The sequence below is a fragment of the Amblyomma americanum genome, chromosome 1, assembly GCF_052857255.1.
Source record: "Amblyomma americanum isolate KBUSLIRL-KWMA chromosome 1, ASM5285725v1, whole genome shotgun sequence".
NCBI classification, from domain to species: domain Eukaryota; kingdom Metazoa; phylum Arthropoda; class Arachnida; order Ixodida; family Ixodidae; genus Amblyomma; species Amblyomma americanum.
The window spans coordinates 226,047,980-226,066,776 of record NC_135497.1 but is presented as its reverse complement, the minus strand read 5'-3'; the positions used below and the strand labels follow the sequence as shown (position 1 = coordinate 226,066,776).

The 18,797-nt window shown below is 47.2% G+C and overlaps 1 protein-coding gene across 1 annotated transcript in view; it reads left to right on the top strand.

Moving 5' to 3' along the window:
- The window catches only part of LOC144114687 (frequenin-1-like), a 211,503-nt gene extending 194,596 nt beyond the window's left edge, over positions 1-16,907 (top strand). The window contains exons 5-8 of the mRNA XM_077648570.1: positions 64-142; positions 2,507-2,595; positions 6,635-6,709; positions 14,658-16,907. Of these exons, the coding sequence (XP_077504696.1) occupies positions 64-142; positions 2,507-2,595; positions 6,635-6,709; positions 14,658-14,750 (336 nt within the window). The 3' untranslated portion in view covers positions 14,751-16,907. The remainder of the gene's footprint in view (positions 1-63; positions 143-2,506; positions 2,596-6,634; positions 6,710-14,657) is intronic.
- The last annotated feature ends 1,890 nt before the right edge of the window (positions 16,908-18,797 follow it).

The following is an 18,797-nucleotide window of genomic DNA, read 5'->3' as shown; positions in this document are numbered from 1 at the left end:
ACAGGGCTGTCAGCGCTGAACGTTATTAATCGTCAAACCATTGGTTCCTTTCTTTTTTTCTAGGACGGCTCCATAGAGTTCGAAGAGTTCATCCGAGCGCTGTCAGTAACGTCAAGGGGAAACGTCGAAGAAAAGTTATTATGTGAGACTCCTGCCTTTTCCTTCGTGTTCATTCGAATGAAATGCGGTTACACTGTCGACAATGACGTCATATATAGGATCGAAATCCTTAAAATCGCATTTCAATTAGTTTTTATACCATGGATGCTGCTTAAAAGCTGCACTAAACTTATTGGCTACAGGAACTAAAGCGAAGCATCAGTTCGTAAAATGAACTGTGTGGTGTAGAAATGCAGTGGCCATGATGTTAGCATAGTTCATACTTTTGCTCTATCTGTGCTAATAGGCTTGGTAATGGATTTTAAGTACAGCTCTGGCACCCACGACTGCAGCTGAAATGGCAGCTTTTTTCAAATTCTTGCCTATGCCTCTTCACGTTTCTTTAGTAAGGAAGTGTACGGAATTTACGCACGTTGATAATGACCACTGCTCATGATCAAATGTAGTAAGCTACGCACCGCATATTTGCACAAACTGAATGCACAGATTTCTCTGAGCCATTCATTGCTAGAATTTCGCAGCCCGTTATTGTGGTTGTTTGCGGAGTGTACACATGCGGTCAGAATTGTATGGAATGCAATATTACAATTATACCAAATTATGATTACGAGATTTACAAACCGCACCAATAAATCTCACCCAATGCCGCCCCGGGTGCAAAAAAAAATAATTAAAACTCTTCGCCTAAGCCACGTTTCATAAACGTATGACGGCGGATGTGCATTATTCTTATCCTGGTTGTCTGCAGTGTTCAACCTTTCGTGGAACCTAGCAGCAGTTTTTCGTTCCTCGACCGTTTCGTTTTGTTTTTCTTTACCCACTTTAAGACTGCTGTTCTCACTACTCGACAACAGCGTAAAAGGTTCACGCCGGAGATTTTATTTCGAAGTCTCACGACACCGGCCACCAAAACTCCTTCCCGGTGCTTTTGTGGACAACAAAAATATTATAACAAGTGTGAAACTGTGCACTTTTGGAAAGATAATTCGAGCCCGCACCCATGGGGCAGAAGTAAGTTTCTTGAAAAACAAACCGAGAATAGGCCTTTACTGACGTCAGTTTTAATTCCTTTGCACAACAAGTACCGACTGACTTGGAGCCCAGATTGTGGCCCCGTTAAAACAGGTCCCCGAAGCCTTTTCACAAAACCCTGAGGCTAAATTATTCTTCTTTTGGGGAAAGGGATACTGATGACGCGAGCGAAGGCAATTAATTGAGTCTCTGATCGGCCTGTGTTTGTCTTTGAGCTTGGGAAAGTTGATTAACGAGGTACTACCACAGGATAAGGGCGCGAAATATGCAGATACGAGCAGCTACAATCCGGTGTCGCGGGCGCGAAACAGCTCAGGTCAGTCTGATCTCCTCCGCGCCAGTCTATTTTTCGCAGTGTGTTACGGTAAATAAAGCGAGTGAGCACCCGCCCCCCCCCCCCCCCCCAAAAAAAAAAAAGAAGAAAGTGACGCTATTCCATGGTCTGAAAGCATGCTTCGAGAGCTACAGCTTTGGTTTGTCTTAAGTGCAGTGCGATAAATTTCTCCTGAAAAATTCGAGCCGGATGAAGAGCGCGCAGATAGAGTTTTCGCATCCTGCATGCACCTGATAGCTGCTCGTGCAGATGACGTGGCTCTGGCCTTGTGGAAGCAAAGCGAAGTCGTTCATTCACGAAAAAACGAACTGAACCATGCCGGTTACAGCGCGCCTGCCTCACTCAGTTTGCACCGAAACCAAATAGGAAGCGGAGAGTAAAGAACAAGCTTTGAAATGCACAGATGGAGGCAGAAGGGCGAGAAAATACTTACAGGTTTATATACTGGGCGAGTAGGAGGGAGAGGAGGGTGTTTATACAAAAAGTTTTATAGTAGAAAGGATGCTGTGCGGTGTCGTTCTGTTTGCTCAGCATTGAATAAGGGGAAAAGGAAAGCTTAAGGAACGATTAGCAACTGCATACAGGTGAAAATTAGTCGATTTCTGCGTCCTGAAGCTACGCAATGGGCCGTAAATGACGCCGTACACTTGAGAGCTCCAGATGGACCTCGACGAATTTCAATTTTTATACGCGCCTTAGCATACAAAACCGCGCACATGAAAATCTCAAACAGAAACCCTCAAGTTCAGCGTTTTCAGCATTTGCATCCATTCAATAGATCTTGTAGCTGTCAAAATTCAATGCGCCCGCTGTAAGGTGACAAGCAGAAAGCTTTCGGTCCCGCACGTCCAGTTCTTTTCTTGCTAGACATCGCATGTTCTGAGTTATTGCCTGTGTTTCTTTGCTGAAAATGAAATAGGTGGCCGTTCGCCCTTACAAGTTTGTTCAGCTTTACAGTTCAGTGCCTTGTTCCACTTGTTCTCTTTCTGCTGCCAATCTTCTGTTTCTTTTCCTCTACAGGGGCATTCAAGTTGTATGACGTTGATAATGATGGCTTCATCACACGAGAGGAGATGTACAACATTGTAGATGCTATATACGAAATGCTGGTGAGTATATGCCGAAAACTGAGTTTTTTGACGGGTCTCGGGGGAAAAAAAAATTCCTCCTCACTGTCTGAATGCCCACAACTTGAGTACTCTTTGGCTAAGGGTGTATTGTAGGTACCACTGCCTGTTCACTACCTGTAGTCAACTATGTGGAGACGCATTCACTTAACTGCTCCTATTCAAGTGTAGCCAGCATGCGCCCAGCCGTGAAGCGATGAAGGTAGTGAACAAGGCAATAGACAAAGTGTGAGAGCCAACCGCGAAAAGACTGTAGCCTCGAAAATCATGGTGGATTCATGCGGGAAGTAGGCAGATTATGGTTCACACTGGGCAAAGCTGACACTGGTCTTCAGCCGCGCGTACAATACCGAAACCAATAGGAACAAGAGCGCGGCTTGGAGCGCTTACATCCTATTGAAGCCTCGGGGGTCATTGCAGAACGCAACTAAACATTTTACACTTACCTATGACTATTGCTTAATAACATGTTAACGCCATCTTTTCTCGTCGCTGTAGTTCGCCCCGTTTTTTCAGTGGCTCTCACTCAGCTCTCCATTGGCTAATCATGACTCGGTTTGCGGGAAACCTTATGCGGCGCTATGCAAACTCCGCCGGATGTCAAAGTTGCGGCAAAGGGGAACCAGTCTGGCGTCGCAGCCTAAAACTCTACATTTTTGCTTCTTTTAGGAACCGTAGACTTCAAGGCGCTCAGTTAGGCAGAGAACTTCAATCATAAGGAAATGTTTACTTTCGCAAAGTAATGATTATATTCTTTCAAACTAAAACAAGAGAACTGGAAGAGCGCAAGCACCTACAGTGCTAACGGTTTCGTTCGTTCGACTCAAGTACATCTATTGGATTCTTCCAGAAAGGCGCATACCTTTAGGCGTGCAGTCGCTGCCAAAGAAACGCCTTCTTCAAGTTTTACTCGCCAGTATAGCTCAGCTTTCCGCGCCCATTCCTCGAGCGGCGCGCATTCCTCGCGAATAAAGTTTTCTTGGTTCTCAGTCGAAGAGCACCCACTTCGAGGGGAAAAACGCTTTAAGCGACGTGCTTCGGATCCGATTAACGGAAATCGGTCGCGCGGCTCCGCTGGGCGGTGATGAACAGCCTCCTCCGCTGGCGGCGGCTGTCTGGAATGCGGGCCCTCCCTCTCCGCTGCCTCCCGTCGGCCCTGCGAGAGAGAGAAAAGAAGGAAGGAGCGGCGCAGTGTGAAAACGAACGTCGACCGTGTTTTCCCCGCCCCGCGCATCGAACCGATGGGCCGTCATCAATTCTCGTCTAATCCTGGAGCGGGCGCCTTTCCCGCACAGCTCGGCGGGCGCCTCTCCTAACCGCTCTCCTCGCTTTGTTTCCTTTCACCTGTCGCCATGCGTCTCTCGGCTTCCTTAGTTTCCCTTGGAAAGGAAGAGGGGGGTTAAGCTCCGTCGTTTCCTCTGCTTCGTTCGTTGCCGCAGTCGTAGCTCAGTGCATATGTGAGTGTGGGCAGCAGGCGGCGCTATGTTACGCACGCCGTTGGTTTGCTCAACCTTAGTACCAACTTTTTGCCTAGGCAGCTTTTGAAACCTGCCTTGGAAGTGCAATTAATGTAGTAATACTCCCCCCCCCCCCTATGAATACTTTTCCCTCTGCCACATAATAAAGTTTTACAGTTTTATTATTTGGCAGGATTAAATCACTACTCTTGGTGGCTCATCGCCATGCATGGACACAATCTCACTGCCACCGAAAACGAAAATGAGAAGACAGCCACACTATACAGAATGCTGCACAGTGTCTCTGTTTTGTTTTAGCGAGTAATTGGCGCTTGGTACTTTCTCACCATGATTATTCCCGAACAGACAGGTTTTTCTCAAACCGGTTCTTCATTCCATCAGAATTCTCCATAATGTGCAAGTGTGCATGCTTGCATTCCAACAGATTGTTGTTAGTTCATAATCCAGGCAGCTTTATGCACACTTGTCCTTATGAGAGTGGTAAAACAAAATCGGAGGAGACACTTCAGGATATGACGTAACATCGCTAATAAGTTCATGCCCATATGTGCGGAACTGGTCGTTCTCAGCTTCACAGTCACATGCCCCCTGGGATTCCTCATACCCCTCCTGGCGCAGTGGTGCAGCGGTTAAGCGATGCGCCATTGCCCGGCAATAGCAGGCGCTGCCACCGGTGATGCCACCGGTGGCACCTGCCATGGTGCCACCGCCACCGCCACTGCCATGGTGCCACCGCCATGGACCACCTGCCATGGTGGTCAGTTTGCTCACAATCCGGTGGGCAGGTTGTGACGACGTCACAATGTCACGTGACTTAGCTAGCCTAGGTGGCCCACCTAGCTAGGTGTCTTGTCCGGAGATTTCTCGCTCACAACACCGACGACGAGGCCGGATTTTGCCCATAACGAGAGCCTTAACGCTATCTCGTTAATAAACAAGGTGACCCTACGGTTGAGCTGTAGAAGGAACAATTTGCGAGGAGCTGAAACAAAAAATAAGTTGTTCTAGATTGCAGGCCGAATTCTAGTCCTGACTGCAGTGGTGCTTAGAAACGCGACTATCGTGACTTTCTCAGCAACGGCGCGCTATAATGCGGGATATATTCCGATGTGGAGCTAAAAAAAAAACGAACGCACATTCTACTGTGCACGAAGTGAGCAAATCATGGATTAAAACGAAGAAAGGGGCTGACATAGGAGAACACCTCGTTAGTTACTTTGAGCGGCTACTGTGCATTTTTGACTTCCCGGAATTGTGATGCCCCTCCACATTTAAGCACGCTTCCTTTTGATTTTGTTTAGCCCCTACCCTCCGCTCTCTGAGCTCTGCTTCCTGTTTGCATATAATCAGTTTTTAATCCAGCGATCTCACTTTGGTGTGTCTTCAATCATTGCGCGCACCCAGCGCTCTCAAATTGCAATAGGGTTTTTCTCATTGTCTCATTTCGCGAAAAAAAAACTATTCTTTTCGCAAAAAAAGCGCTTTTGTTTTCATGACCTTTCCGTTTAAAGATTTTTTAGCGGGCCTATTCTATGGACTATTGTGCATGTGCGGAGCAAACATGGTAATGAGTCGCGTAAAAGTTGATTTCAAAGCATAAACTATTAATTAAGCTGATTACGCAGCAACATGTGTTTGTGACAACGTAGTTAAGCGAGCTGTACTCATTCTGAAAAATTGCGCCGCGCACGGGAAATAATATGTCATATACCAGTGAAAAGCAAACTTACTACTAAAGGAACTTACAATAAAAACAAATACAGTCGTTTCTCAATAAATTGATCTCGAAGTGGCCGAAAATTTGGTCGAATGAATCGGCGTTAAAATTAAGGCAGGCCTCTTCAATATATTTGATGTTGACAGGATAAAAGAGCAGTTCAAATGAACCGGATGATCGAAACATGAGAGTTCGGTTTAGCCAGAATTTCGTCCATTATAATCTCATCGAAGCGGCATCGTTGCTGCGAAAGAAGGCCGGAACACTGTTCTCTGCGTCAAAAACACGGGGACTGCTTCGCGAGATGCGCGAGCAGATTTCCGGCTCTAATGTCAGACTCCTGCGACGCTGTCACTCTTCTGAAGATCTCCGCCTAAATTTCTTCTAGCTCGCCGCAGCAACTGAGCCTCGCAGTATTCTGACAGAAAGGTTCCAAAACTGTGGCTCGCGTCAATCACGGCGTGGCCTGCGAGTTTTCGGCAAACGGCGCGCACGCAGACAATCGCAGCGCTAATGAAAAAATTTCTGCTCTAATTTCATTGCGGTAGGTATGAATGTTTTGTGAAAAATAGGAAGGAAATTATTTACTGTGGCAAAAGAAAAAAGAAGAGACACACGCACTAAAAATAACTGTATCTCCCGGCAGACGTTGCTGTCAGAACGGGGATGAAAATGCAGGTCATATTCCTTGCCTATTTACGTAGCAATGCGCAGCGAGCAGGAGTTTTTTCCTCTTTGGCGCTGTTGGCAACATTGCTGCGCCCCCATACAGCATTCCTTGCACACTGCGGTGAATAACCGACGTCGCTCCCTTTTCATCCCACAGGGTAGCCAAGAAAAAGAAGACGAGGAAGATGACCCAAGGGCCAGAGTGGACCGCATTTTCGAACAACTGGATAAGGTACGTATTGTGTCGAGAGAGGTAGAGAGGGTGTTCTCTATTTTTTTTTTGAAGTTCCGAATTTCCTCTTTTTTTGTGTGTGTGTTGCATGCTTCTCTGCACAGGAGACTGGTATTAGCACGGCCCAGGCCTTGTGAAGACTAGGGGGGGGGGGGGGGGGCGTTTACGATGAGAATATGGTGGAAAAGCAATAAAATGGTCACAATAAAATGGACTGTGGATGGTGAAACAAACACGGTCTTAGGCTTGTAAAACAGGCTGAAAATTGGAAATTCGTTTTTGAGGAATGAAAATGGCGCAGTAATTTCCTCACATCTTAATGGACCGCGCCGTAAGAGAAGGGAGGAAGGTGGTAGTGAAAGAAGAAAGAGAATTAGGTGCCGTAGTGGAGGTCTCCGGTTTAATTTCTACCACCTGGGAATCTGACGTGCACTGACATCGCACAGCACGCGGGCGTCATTCCGTTTCTCCTCAAACAGGCTGCTGCTACGATGGTTTGAAAACAAAATGTTCACACGTTGTTGCTGCTTCGGAGAGCCGGACAAGGGATCCTGTAGGCTTTTCATCGTCAGTGGCATTTGAGCAATTGCATTCATTTTTACCTGATGACTGGTTGTGTTATCAGTGTACAATGGGGATTCCAATTAAAACTTGCGGTAGTGCTTGTATCGCGAGGTGCTTGGAACAGTAGGAAATAAACGTTTCTAAAGGCCGCGGTCCATAAGTGCAGCATCTCAGTGGCATCTATGGTGAAGAGCTTCAAACTGACAACGAAGTATTTTGAAGAAGCCACGGAATTAGACGTAAGTGAGTAGAATGTGAGGAATCGGTGAACTGCGGCGACCCGGAGTTCACAGGTACAAGCTAGAATCTCCAGAGTCATTTCAGTGTCTCAGAAATTGCCATTGATAGTGCCTAGTAGGGGTGTGCGAACAGGACTTTTTCCAAACCGAATCGAATAACAATAGTGTAGATAAAACCCGAATAGAATACGAATCGAACAGTGATAGGACCGAATCGAATGCGAATATAATATTAGTAATAATATTCGCTACTTGTGCGAATATTCGTTCAAAATGAGCAATCGTGGGAAACATTGAAGCGGCAGTAGTGGCAGTGCTGTTAGGCACTATAAGTTCAAAACATAAACTTACAGCTATAGCTGCTGAAACATGCACCACTAATTTCCACTAGCAGGTCGCAACACGAAGTCATTATATTAACTCTAAGAACATCATGATATAGGTATGAGAAAATTACCATTTGCTTGGTTTAGTCAAATACTCTTTTCCCAAGTATTGTATCCCGAAAATGCCGAGCACTATGCCGGAGGAAGCCTTGTACCGATTAGACAACCGGAGGGGTACCTGGCGGCACTACAACCACACCGCAGGAAATGAGACTGGGGGGCACCTACGCATGAGCCATGGCCTCAGAGATCGAGCATCAAGGCAGGATTTTGCTGAATTTTCCCGAGTCCTGCCGCGTCGGTGAGTCTCAGAGGCCATGTACAGGCATTACGGACACCATCGCAGAGATGGAACGCGTCGTGGCGCTGGACCCTTCATCTTGTTCATAGTTTACGCGGTAGGATTATGCGCGGCGTCGGTGTTGGCCGCTTTTGAAAACATGCGCCGAAGAAAAATACAGCGGGCCTTATTCGAACCTTCTGCCATTATTTGAAATCAATATATTCGAAAAGTTGAGAACATATTTCATTCGTTTCCATTCATTCTGAAAATACACTATTTGATGCTTCGAATGGTCGAATAGAAGGATATTCGGTTCGCAATTTGAAGTTTTCGAATATTCGCACACCCCTAGTAAGGCGTCAGATTCTGCGAAGTAGATTTTCCTTCCATCTGTGTAATGTGGACCTTGGCGGGTCATTTAATGTGCTCATTGTTTTTTTTCTTTAGGGTGGGGTGGGGGGGGGGAGAAAATACCTATACTATACCTATACCTATACCTATACTTTTAAGAGTACCTTGCAATGGCATTAGAGATCCCACCCACACCAGTACTTCTCTGTCGCCTAGATTCTGCCTGCACGCCCGTGTATGCGGGAATGGTCATCGTATACCTCCTCTACCTGCCCCCCGTGGCCGGTTGCTCACAACCCGATGGGCAGGTTGTGATGACCTCACAAGGTTACCAGTTATAACTTTGACACCTGCCACGGTGGGCATGCTGGCTCACAGTCCGTTTCCAGGTTTCCACCTGTCACAATGGATAGGTTGGGATGACGTCACAAGGTCATGCGATCTACCTCGACCAGTCAGCGAATTTTTTTACATCGCAGGGCGGATTTTGCTCTGACGTGAACTATAATGCTAGCCCCGTAAAAACCTCACTGTCACATGGGTACTCTTTAAAAACGGAAGCGCGAACACACCAGAATAAATGAGCAAGCAACCCTTTATTTCGCACACAGGCAATGATTGAGTTTAGCGTGAGCTAAGCTGGCAAGTCTGAACTACGCAGGCGTTTTCAGGGAGCAGCATGTTAAGAAAGTTGCAACGCAATGATGCAACGGTCCGCTGTTAAAAATTCTGGCATAAAATTGGTCCTGTACGTATAGTACTTCGAGAAGTCGATAACATCGGCAGGCCTGTGATCTGGCATGGCACGAATAACTGTAGTTGCTTGGCTAGTGAGCCATGCACGTGATCAATGAGTGACAAGAGTGTTTTTTTAAGGGAGGTGGGGACAAGCAATGTAGAACTCCATCCCATTTATTTATAGTTCATGTTTTCTTAAATTTTTCCTGGGGAATTTTTCACGGAATGTTTGAGACACTTATTTACGTTGCCTCTTGAGCTAGCTAGGTTCGCATGGCGGTGTTGTCGTTCATTACGCCGCCAGAATAAAGCTCCGCTGTCTGTCGGATGAATTTATTAATGTTACGTAGCATTTCAGTCGAGGCAAAAAAAAAAGACATCAAAAGATGCCTCGTTTCTTAGTAATTGATTGTCGCATGATAGAACCCACTATAAGGACTGTCTTGTAGGGGTGGGCGAACGGGGCGCGCAACTCATTAGCGGTGTTTCAGTAAAGCAACGGCGGCTGTCTTTGCCAGCCACACGCTGTTCTCCTTGGCCTGCATTTTCCTTCCCGTCGACTTAAGAGCACTTCCACGGTTTTTCGTTATCGCATAATTACATGGAGCGAAAACAGTGAACGCAGATGCAATGAATGCGTCGACTGCGTCAAATTAAGTGCAATGTCGCCATCTAGGAAGTGAGCCCAGAACCACTACACGGTGCTACGCTCTAAGGAAACGCGCCGCGGACAGTTCGTATTTAGTCGTTTTTGCGGCGCAAATCCTCTGAAACCCTCAGCGATTCCTTTGCTGCATCGGCAAGCAGGTAACCATGCAGACAACGGCATGGAAGTTGCATGGAAGGGAAGGGAAAAAAACAACACAGTATTCACTAGACGCGCCCGTGTTCATTCAAAACCATCGAGATGCCGTGATGGAGTGGTTAGCGAGCTCGTCTCCCACTCCGGAGACCCTGGTTTGATTCCCCAACTCGACAATTTACTACACGTGGTTTTATTTATTAATGCTTCTGGAATTTTTCGCTCACGGCCGACGCCGACCACACCGGCTTTTCTGCGACATGGGGCCCTTAACGCTGTCGCGTTGATATGATTACACGGAAATTCTCCGGGCGACCATGTTAAAATTCGTGCCCGGAGCAAGGCACCGTATAAGAGTGACGACTGTTACTTTTCTTTCTTTCCCTCGTGTTTGCTACCTTTCTTTTCCTTCTCTCCTTTTATTCCTCCCTCCTTTGTGTTTTTTGTTGTTTCCTTCCTTTCCCTGTTCGTTTTCTTTCTCCTTTCTTCATTTCTTTCTTTATAAGTGCTTGTGTGGTTTGCGCCGTCGGACATTGTCGTTAGTAGACGTGAACTATACAGCCACGTGCTTACGACTCACTCGCAAGCTATAAAAGCGCCCTAAGGAGCACCTCTACAAATATTGAATGCCATGGACAACAACCGCTGTAATTTAGCTGCGTGAAAAACGAGTCTCACCAAGACGTGACCCGGGCAGAGGAAAAAGATAGGCACGAAGGAAAAAAAAATCAATTTGCACCCACGGAGCTGCGTGAAATGAAGCGAGGTAGCTCGTCATACACAAGGCGAGGTTCTCACGCCGTTGTCTCCGGTGTGAAGAGGACAGTGACGACTTTTGCGGAGTCGTGTGTGTCTCGGAGCGAGGACGCGCTCTGGAATACGCCGCAGTGTGTATCTGAATGTCACTTCACTTCGGTGGGCAGCGAGACTAGCACGACGTACGTGCTTTGTCCGAGGTCACCATTCTGTACGCGTTAGAAAGCACGAAAAAAAAAGCGGTTCCAGGGACGACCAATCACAGCGCCGCGGGCATCCACTGTCGGCGCGAGATGGCCGTTTCGATTGCTATGCCCTGTTTGGATCAGCTTCCGTAGTCGCTGCACGCAATTAGCAGGGCGGAGTGCCGCGCAGCTTACTTGAGCCGCGGCGTTCATTACATTAGGGCATAAACGGCACTCAGATGCAAGGGCGGATACCTGGTTCGCCAGTGCGTGAGTGGCGCCACATTTTGCTTATTGCTCTCGCAGGCAGCATTCCCTCCTCCCCCCCCCCCCCCCCCCCCCCCATTTTCCCCGTCTCCGCTGTGTAATGTATGCGGCCGGTGGAAACAACGTGGCGTCACCGTCGGACACAGAGGAAGAACAAATAAAGTCGGCACGTGCTTTGCTCGCGTCCATTACGCTCCTCCGGCACGGATCGAAAAAGGGCGTGTCCTGTCTGACGTGCACTGCAAATCCGATTACTACTGCGCACCGAATGCCTGCGAAAGACGGCGTCCAGGGCGGTGTAGTGGAGAGCGTTATTTACCTGGAAAATGAAGTTTTTACTCACCGCCGCTGCTGTGCTCTCTCTCTTATTTTGTCTTCGCGCGCGAGCGCGAACGCGAAAACAACGGGGCGAAGCGTTTGATCGGAGCGGGCACCCTTTTCTTGCCGCAGGCTTCACCACAGCGCGCGCGAACGAGCCACAATGCGAACCAGCGAGCGAGTGCGGGAGCATCGAGGAAGCATGCCAGGCGCAGGTGTACCCGGATGCAGAAAGAAAAAAAAAAGAAAATTAAAATAAAGAGGAAAGGAGGGGTATTGTAGTGAGCCGAGCGCGGGGCGTTATTTCTCTTGTTTCTGCCTCCGAATCTGATCCAGCGCCCGTGGTCTGCGCTCGGTGGTTTCGCAGGGACATGTGCCTCGCCGCGGGGATGACGAAATAAATGATGCCAGTTTTGAGCAGCGCTGCCTTAATAACTGAGACGGTGGAAAGATTATTACTTTTTTTCTGTGAGAATTACGGCAACGGTACTCCGCTAAAGGTTTTGCAAAGCGCACATCGACAAATTATGTGAGTGGTTGAAGCAACTCCTATTGCTATCTTTTTTTATTGTATAAAATGCACATACGGCCTGCGCAGATGTGATGAACACGCCCTATATTTAGTATTTAATGTTGGCTGTGCTACTCCGCCGCGCAGCTACTGCGAGATGATTCGCGTAACTAATCAGAATCAGAAAGCTGTTTTTTAATACGTCAATTTTCTTAAGTGACTATACAGGAGGATCACATGCTAAGTGCCTGCAAAATATACCCTTCCGTGTTTCCTCGACAATACTTTCCCACTCATTATATTGCCTCTGAGTTGGTTCTGATGTCATTGGATGTTATCAAAGAATGTTACAACGTACTAAAGCGAATGAATGAATTTCTGAGAGGGAGTCAACTGAAACTTACCATGTGTCGCCCTCTGATACGGGCTGGTCAGCTAGGAAAACTCCTCCTAATTAACGCCTCCGCTGCCTGATGATATGGCCCGAAGAAGGTGAATCAAGCCTTTTCCTGCCCCTCTGTCCTGCCCTTCCCCGCTTACACCAGCTCTGCTGCCTATAGCCCAGCCAAGGCTGGTCACTTAGGATGCCGCCGGATTGTGTCTCATCGCGGAGGCTGTAAGAAGCACCGCTGTACAGTAACTCTAGACTTAAAGCAGAGAGCGCGCCACATCGCGGATAACCGGTGAACGAGGCGGCCGCGCTGTTTACAATGGAAAGCGGATGATCTGACAGGCACTGGTAACAGAGGAGACACTGGCTAGGATAGCCTAGCTTTAGTGCATTCCTGTTGGTGCAGTAGTCAGCTCAGCGTGTCGTGAAAAATGACAGTCGAGAAAAAGCTTCTCTCGCCCTTTGTTGCGATGTAAAGGCAATATCAAAATTGTACCGAGAGGAGAAAATCAGTCACAACAAAGTTTTAACTCGAATGCTGCAAGGTGGACACTGCATGGTTTCAAGCACCTTCATGCCCTTGTTAGCTGCCATCAACGCTCCGCTAGCATCTACCTACGCTTATCACACGGTGGCCATGAGAAGAAGTTTCTCCGTAACGGCACTGTCTTGCTGCTGTGCTCTGCGGAAGTTTAAAGGGATTAGTAAATCGGGATGTTGAGCAGCTGTAAATGTATGTACCGTGGCTTTCCGGTATGCGTTCGTCACAAGTGTATGAGAGCCGACGATGGACGCGAAAATATCCTTGCCGAAAAAAAAGCCTGTCTCCGCTGTAGTTTGTGGGCTACTTTACTCACTGACTTGTGTGTAAGCTGAGTAAGCGGTACGTTACAAAGCGCGTACGCATTAGGCGTTACTGCGTGTCGGTGCATACGCCACGACGGCAGTGTGGCAGCTATGTTTCCAAGCTATGCGGTATTCGCTGCTGAGCCACGTAATGGCGCACTTAATCCGACCGTGGCACTTAGAGCTCAGGAAGGGGTGAGGGTTGTTAGTGAAGCAGTTTAAGAACGCGGATGCAGAAAGAACAGAGAGAATGCGCTGTTTGTTCTCTGCGAGTGTGTGACTTTGCGCCGTCTTATACCAAGAACAGGCATGAGCCAACTAGCCCAAGACCATGCCTTTTTAAACAGTAAGGACTAAGGCTTGACTCACCCTCCAGAGGTGTGGAGCTCTGAAGTCGAATTGCAGGAACAATGCTACCACGCAGTGGTCACCTCGGTGGCCTGGAAATTTAGTGACTTAGGTGTGTGCAGTCCTGAGTAAAAAAAAAAAAAAGATTAGCACTAGTCGCGCCACAGGAGCGACAGATAGCAACGTTCCGCGCTGCGGTTACGAACACGCCGATAACAAAAGTGCCAGGTGTGTTCACAAAGCACGGCGCTGCACCAGCTGCGCGGTGAGATTTTCACCACTCCTGTGGCGTCATTGTGCTAGTCTTTTTACTCGCGACTGTACGTCGGTTCAGTTTAACTGTGCAACACCATTTGCATTCAGCCTGAGGCTATCCCAGTTGTAAGATTGTAAGATGAAGCCTGGCGTGCTTACGCCTAGCTATAGTTCGCAGCTTTCTTGATCGAGAATGGTCTTTTATCTCTTTAGGCTCACCTTTCGACACACCTTTATATCTATCGACTCATAAGTAAGGGAATAATTGGCTGTCAAGTGCTAAGGGGCTCGACGTACACGCCATCGCTTGCAGACTTGCAAACTGTCGGGTCTTGCTACCGGAAAGCGATGTAAAATACCGCCGAAAAATTATACTGTCATGAAAAAGTTTCGTTCATTGACCGAATACGCCAAAGAGAAGGTGACGAGGCGGAAGCCGTTAGCCTCCCTCCACTGTGGGCGAGAGCCCGAGGACACCCTGCAACCAACCAGAATTCAGGGAGAGGAAGCAGTGCGCCAGTTTTGGTAGCGATATGGCCACAGCTCAATCCTCTGTCAAGTATTGGATAACAAATGCGAGAGTTGTGTATACGAATGGCTGATTTTGGTTAGAATACAGAATTCCCCCTAAAAGTTTCGATAACCATTCCCTGTCTCTTCATTCTGTCAACAACGCTGCCATTCTTTGCTTTCCTTTTGCCTGCGCAGAACCAAGACAACAAGCTGTCTTTAGAAGAGTTCAAAGAAGGCTCAAAACACGACCCGAAGATCGTCCAAGCTCTGTCCCTCTACGCACCGTAGTAGGCACCCCCTGGTCCACGCCTGTCACCCCACCCGTACGGTCGGAGAGCCTCGTCGACGACCCAAGCTCCACGGCGGGCGCTTCCGGCCAACCTGGCGCTGCCGTGGGACATGAACGATCCACCGGGGCCGGAACGGGGGCCCTTTCTCCGCGCACACGCGCATTCCACGACCCACCGCCGCATTTCCCCCCACCTTTCCTCTCACACGCCAATCACACTCGCAAGCCACTGTGATGCCCCCCCCCCCCCCCTCGCGTCTCCAACGGGCGCATCGGCGTCCATTGGAGACTTTTCTTATCAGCCGTCGCTTATCGATCACACGGACGTGTCTCGAGAGACGACGAAGCAGGCAATTCCGGTGCATGCGCGAAAGATGCGACAACCGCTTGGCTTCTCTATGTATTTTTTTCATTCAGCTATTTTCACCACTGCGTCCAAAAAGAGCAACTTTTCATCGGGGTACCTAAATTGGCCCTTTACGGACGTAGCAGCTCCAGCGGTAACGCGCGCAGCCTCCGCTTTCGCGCTCGAGACGGGCTGCGGGTCTCTGTCACCCAGATAAATGCAATGGCAGTTACGGGAGCCCGCATATTGCGTACGTACATGCCTTGTTGAATGCAGGTTTAAAAAAAAAAAAGCTCTTACAATTTCATATATGAATGAATACATGTAACGTGATGCATGCAGTGAATGCTGTGACTCAAGTACGAGTACACTTATAACTTGCAGCATTCTAGATGCGCCTACGTCTACTGTTCATTCTTTTTCAAGCTCGTAAGAAAGGCATCCAGGGCGAGGTATAAAATCTGTACATCTTCCGCATTGCTTTTTGAGTGCGCAGGACGTCTGTCAAGTTTTCAATTTCTCGGACCGACGACTGATTCCTTTCTTTTCAAATGAGACTGACGGCGGGATCAATATTGAACCTGCGATAAATCTTGCAGAAGGGAAAAGAAAAAAAAAACATGCGGAAGTTTAAGCTCAGTAGCATCTGTTTTTAGATTGCTTCACAAAATTCTTATATTCCGGGGTTGCTTCACACTAAGGCCGACACTTAATTGCCAATGCAGGCTTGCCATACCATTCCGAACACTTTCAAAGAAAACTAATCAATGGCCCTGCCGTCCTTTGTTCTATTAGAATGGACGAAATGCACAAACTAACGGATGACAGCAAACAAAAGGCGCTGCATTCTAAAATTCTGATTTCAAATTACAACACCTCTCGTTTCCAGGCCACTTTGCGGCTCCTTTTATTCCGTCGCATTCTTTCACGTATCCGAGAAATGGCTAGTTGTGCTCTCATTTTCAACAGCGCTTTAAGATAATTGCCGTTTTCGTAGTCCATCGAACTTATCTGGCTCACAAGCTGCTAATCTGTGTCAAATTCTAAGCATCACAAGTACGCGATACAAGCCGGGTTCAGAACTCAATTTTTTTTCGTGAGTTCATACTAAAGGATCATGGTCAGGCTTACCTCTTCTCATCGAGTTACAATCGCACCACGTTCGGCCGCGAAGACTGGGCTTTATTGCTAGTAGCGTCTAGACGTTTAATTCTTAAAGAATCAGGTATTAGTGCTAACCCACCTCTTAAATTAAGCATTGCAGTTTAGAGCTTGGCTTAAATGTAGTATAAATTTCCACATGACATTACGGAGGCGTTTCGTGTCGGCAAACTCAACACATATAGCGAGTCGAATAAAATACATCTCCAAGCCTAGTTCTCGCTCACACGATTGATTTTCGGCAAAAAAGTGAGGTCTCAAAACAATGCCAGACTGTGACCTAAACTTTCAAAATTCGCTAAAACTTAATGATACTTCGTGAAAGTGCTCGCAGTGTCTTCGTGCTTCTACTGCTGCCTCTCGCGCATTCGCACTTACTGCTTGTAATTCTTTCTGATTGGCTTAAGAAAGTAAGGCAAAAAACTTTACTCGAACACAGCATGCTACGCAAATGCCCGAAGGGCGCTTCACAAAATTATGTGTTTACAAGACTTGCGCCCATTTATTTATTATAATGTCTTATTATCTGGCACAAGCCACTCTGGAAGGGCCGCTACATTCATCTCGCGACAAGTAACTTTGCATTCCGAAAGTGGAACCACGTCTGTGAGTCGAGAACTGCACAGCCAAGAAAGGAGTACTTCTGTCCAAAAAAAAAATAATAATAAGCGGCCAAGAAGCGTACGAAGATCTAAACGTTTTGCACGCCCCGCGCAGCCGTCTCGCAGTGGTGGCGCCACTTGGGCTGTGCGGCCGCACCACGGCACGCCGCGGCTCGGCGGCCCGATCTTTTGACTCGCGCCGAATAGACCAAGCCCAGCGGCGCTGCGGGCGTCCTCGCAGGAAGCCAGTTTCCTCTCGAGATCGAGGCCACTTTTGAGCCCCCGGCAGCTTCTTCTTATCTTCATTTTTCCTTTTGCTGAACTGCAGCCACAGCTTCGAGCGCCCCATCCGCGATTTGTTTGCTTGTGCCGCGGGGTCCATTCTTTTCTTGCGCTGACCTCAAGGGAAACCCCCGAGAGGATTCTTCTGCGCACTAGCGCCGCCCGAAAACTGCACGCCGCAAGTTTTATTCCGCCCCACGAGACGTAGAGACGAAACAAAAGCACGAATCGAATCGTCTTCCTTCTTTTCCCGCGATTACTGTTGGACTTGAACTATGGCACATCTTACTTTCTTGCTTCTGCTTTTTGCTCCCCGCCACTCTTTGTTGTAAGCTTGATTGTCTAAAACAAGTCACCCCGTTAGTCAGGAGCAGAGTACGGAGAAGTCTGACCCCAACGCGCCGACTTTCCTTTGCTTTCGCTTTGCTATTCCGTTTCGCACAACATATACGAACCAAGCGAAAAATGATAGGATGGGGAGAGAAAAAGGGCGAAGCCTGACTTCTATTTGTTCAGCCTCACTGGTGAGACAAGCAGTATATATATATATATATATATATATATATATATATATATATATATATATATATATATATATATATATATATATATATATATATATATATATATATATATATATAAGGAAATGTTTTTGCGCCAGAATGTTCTGCATGCTTAGAAGTCGCGAAAAATTATGGCGTTTTTTTGTTGTTGTTGCTGTTGTTGCAAGGACGCACAGAAGTGAAGAACGACCTCAGTAGGCGTTTCAGCAGCTATCGCTGTTCTCACTGCCTTTAGATTTCGTGCGGTTACTAAATCAACTCGTTCTGTGCTGTTGCAATCATCCCATAGGTCTATGAACAAAGGGCTGATTATATGAAAGCCGGCGCTATTTTGAAAGTGGCTGTATTATGTTCTATTTATACCGCTGCGCAAACGCTTAGTCCCTGTCACAGTTCACGATTGCCCGTTTGTGGTGGAGACTTGGCAAAATTCATTACTGTATTCCCATCGTGGAACACAAGCTAGTGGGTGAATGTCGCAGCCCCGGTGATTAGCTATAGAACGAAGAGACAACGATAGCGAAAGCGGTTAAACTGCGAACTTTAGCACAAGGACTTCGCAGCTTCAGTGACAGACTGTGATAAGCGTGAGCAGCCACGCTTAGCTGCGTGCAGTTTTAGAACTTCACGTGAGTGCTACCCCGGAATCAGCAACGTCGTCCTCCTTAGCTTTTTCTCCTGAATTTAGAATAATTACCTTAATCAAAAATATTAACTTCAAATTCTAGTTTTTTTCATAGTATGCACATAATCATTGTAACTGTTAGGTTAGTAAAACCGACTGCAAAGGAATGATACGAAGAAGACTGCTCATGAATGTGCGGATCGATGTATAAAGAAGGACCACTAGCCACTCGCATAAAATGACTAATATCAAACTGACTTTTTTAGCTTTTTATTTGCTGATCACCTGTCATAAATCCGGAAAGTCTAAATTGTCACTTCAGAGCTTTTGTTTTCTTTTTTCCTGTTGTGTGTCTTGCTCTGGTGCCTCTTTTAAGCTGCTCGAACGTGTAACAACCTGTACAGACAAGGTGACAAGGTTGGATATTATTCGATCCCAGAATTTTTGTCTTATGAGTTTTATTCTTT